General features: G+C 55.7%; 1 protein-coding gene across 1 annotated transcript in view; it reads left to right on the forward strand.

The window, feature by feature from the left end:
- LOC129716040 (F-box only protein 24-like) overlaps positions 1-2,305 on the forward strand; it is a gene marked incomplete at its 3' end in the record, with an annotated part of 13,243 nt that extends 10,938 nt beyond the window's left edge. The window contains 2 exon segments of the mRNA XM_055665918.1: positions 378-658; positions 2,273-2,305. Coding sequence (XP_055521893.1) covers positions 378-658; positions 2,273-2,305 — 314 coding nt within the window.
- Between the last annotated feature and the right edge of the window lie 7 nt (positions 2,306-2,312).

Genomic DNA, 2,312 nt, shown 5'->3' on the forward strand with positions numbered 1-2,312 from the left:
TGGGCAGAGTGGCCACCGTGGTGCTGACCCTGTCACTCTGGCCACAGATGACGGCAAGATCTACAACTTGACCATGGCTGGTATGGGTGGGCTAGTCTGGGCGGGCTAGTCTGGGGTGGAGTGGCCACGCTGGGCTAGTCTGGGCGGGGTAGTCTGGGCGGGCTAGTCTGGGCGGGCTGGTCTGGGCAGAGTGGCCACTGTGGTGCTGACCCTGTCACTCTGGCCACAGATGACGGCAAGATCTACAGTTTGACCATGGCTGGTATGGGTGGGCTAGTCTGGGCGGAGTGGCCATGGTGGGCTAGTATGGGCTGGGCTAGTCTGGGCGGCTGGGCAGAGTGACCACTGTGGTGCTGACCCTGTCACTCTGGCCACAGATGACGGCAAGATCTACAGTTTGACCATCAACGAGACGCAGCTTGACCAGCCTCGCTCCTACACTGTACAACTCTCCACACGCAAGATCACCAAGTGTCTGCCCCACATCAACGTCAGCCAGGTATTGTCCAACCAGAGCAGTGCCCTGTACATCACAGACTCAGGTGCGGTTTACCTGGAGGTCCACACAGCAGGTGTGTACCGGGACCTGTTCGGGACCCTCCACGCCTTCGACCCCTTCGACCAACAGATCCCTCTGGCACTGGCTCTCTCCTCAAAGGTAAAGATCTCGACACCCGCCTTGTGCTTACAGCGCGGAAACAGGCCCTTCGGCCCTTCGGATCCGTACCGACCAGCGATCCCCGCACACTAACACTATCCTACACACACACACACACACACTGGGGGACAATTTACAATCTACAACCTAGAAACCCGCACGTCTTTGGAGTGTGGGAGGAAACCGGAGCGCCCGGAGAAAACCCACACGGGTCACGGGAGGATCATGCAAACTCCGCACAGACAGCAGGTTGGAGCCTGGGTCTGTGGCGCTGTGAGGCAGCAGCTCTACCCGCTGCACCACCGTGAGGCACTAAACCTGTTGTAACCATGTACCTGCCTCAACTACCTCCTCCGGCAGCTGGTTCCATGCACCCACCACCCTCTGTGTGAGAAAAAGTTGCCCCTCAGATTCCCATTCAATCTTTCGCCCTTCACCTTGAACCCGTGTCCTCTGGTCCTCGATTCCCCGACTCTGGGCAAGAGGCTCAGTGTGGCCCCATTCCACCTTCAGGGAACCACACTCCTAGATCCCCCTGTGCCACAACCCTCCCCAGAGGCTGAGCATTCACCTGTCTACCTGTCTCAGGTGTGTACAGGGCCCTAGTGAGACCACACCTGGAGTATTGTGTACAGGTGTACAGGGCCATAGTGAGACCACACCTGGAGTATTGTGTACAGGTGTACAGGGCCATAGTGAGACCACACCTGGAGTATTGTGTACAGGGCCCTAGTGAGACCACATCTGGGGTATTGTGTACAGGTGTACAGGGCCCTAGTGAGACCACACCTGGAATATTGTGTACAGGTGTACAGAGCCCTAGTGAGACCACACCTGGAGTATTGTGTACAGGTGTACAGAGCCCTAGTGAGGCCACACCTGGAGTATTGTGTACAGGTGTACAGGGCCCTAGTGAGACCACATCTGGGGTATTGTGTACAGGTGTACAGGGCCCTAGTGAGACCACACCTGGAGTATTGTGTACAGGTGTTGTACAGGGCCCTAGTGAGGCCACACCTGGAGTATTGTGTACAGTTTTGGTCCCCTAATTTGAGGAAGGACATTCTTGCTATTGAGGGAGCCCAGCGTAGGTTCACCAGATTAATTCCCGGGATGGCGGGACTGTCATATGCTGAGAGAATGGAGCGGCTGTGGGCTCGTACACTCTGTGGAGTTTAGGAGGATGAGAGGGGATCTCATTGAAACATATATGAGATTGTTAAGGGGTTTGGACACGCTAGAGGCAGGAAACATGTTCCCGAAGTTGGGGGAGTCCAGAACCAGGGGCCACACACACACACAGTTTAAGAATAAGGGGTAAGCCATTTAGAACGGAGACGAGGAAACACTTTTTCTCACAGAGAGTTGTGAGTCTGTGGAATTCTCTGCCTCAGAGGGCGGTGGAGGCCGGTTCTCTGGATACTTTCAAGAGAGAGCAAGATAGGGCTATTAAAGATAGCGGAGTCGGGGGATATGGGGAGAAGGCAGGAACGGGGTACTGATTGGGGATGATCAGCCATGATCACATTGAATGGCGGTGCTGTCTCGAAGGGCCGAATGGCCTCTACTCCTGCACCTGTTGTGTACTGTGTATACCTGTGTGTGTACCTGCAGGTGGTGAGCTGCTCGCTGGGCTATAACCACCTAGGGGCTG

The sequence above is a fragment of the Leucoraja erinacea genome, unplaced genomic scaffold, assembly GCF_028641065.1.
Source record: "Leucoraja erinacea ecotype New England unplaced genomic scaffold, Leri_hhj_1 Leri_1624S, whole genome shotgun sequence".
Taxonomy (NCBI): domain Eukaryota; kingdom Metazoa; phylum Chordata; class Chondrichthyes; order Rajiformes; family Rajidae; genus Leucoraja; species Leucoraja erinaceus.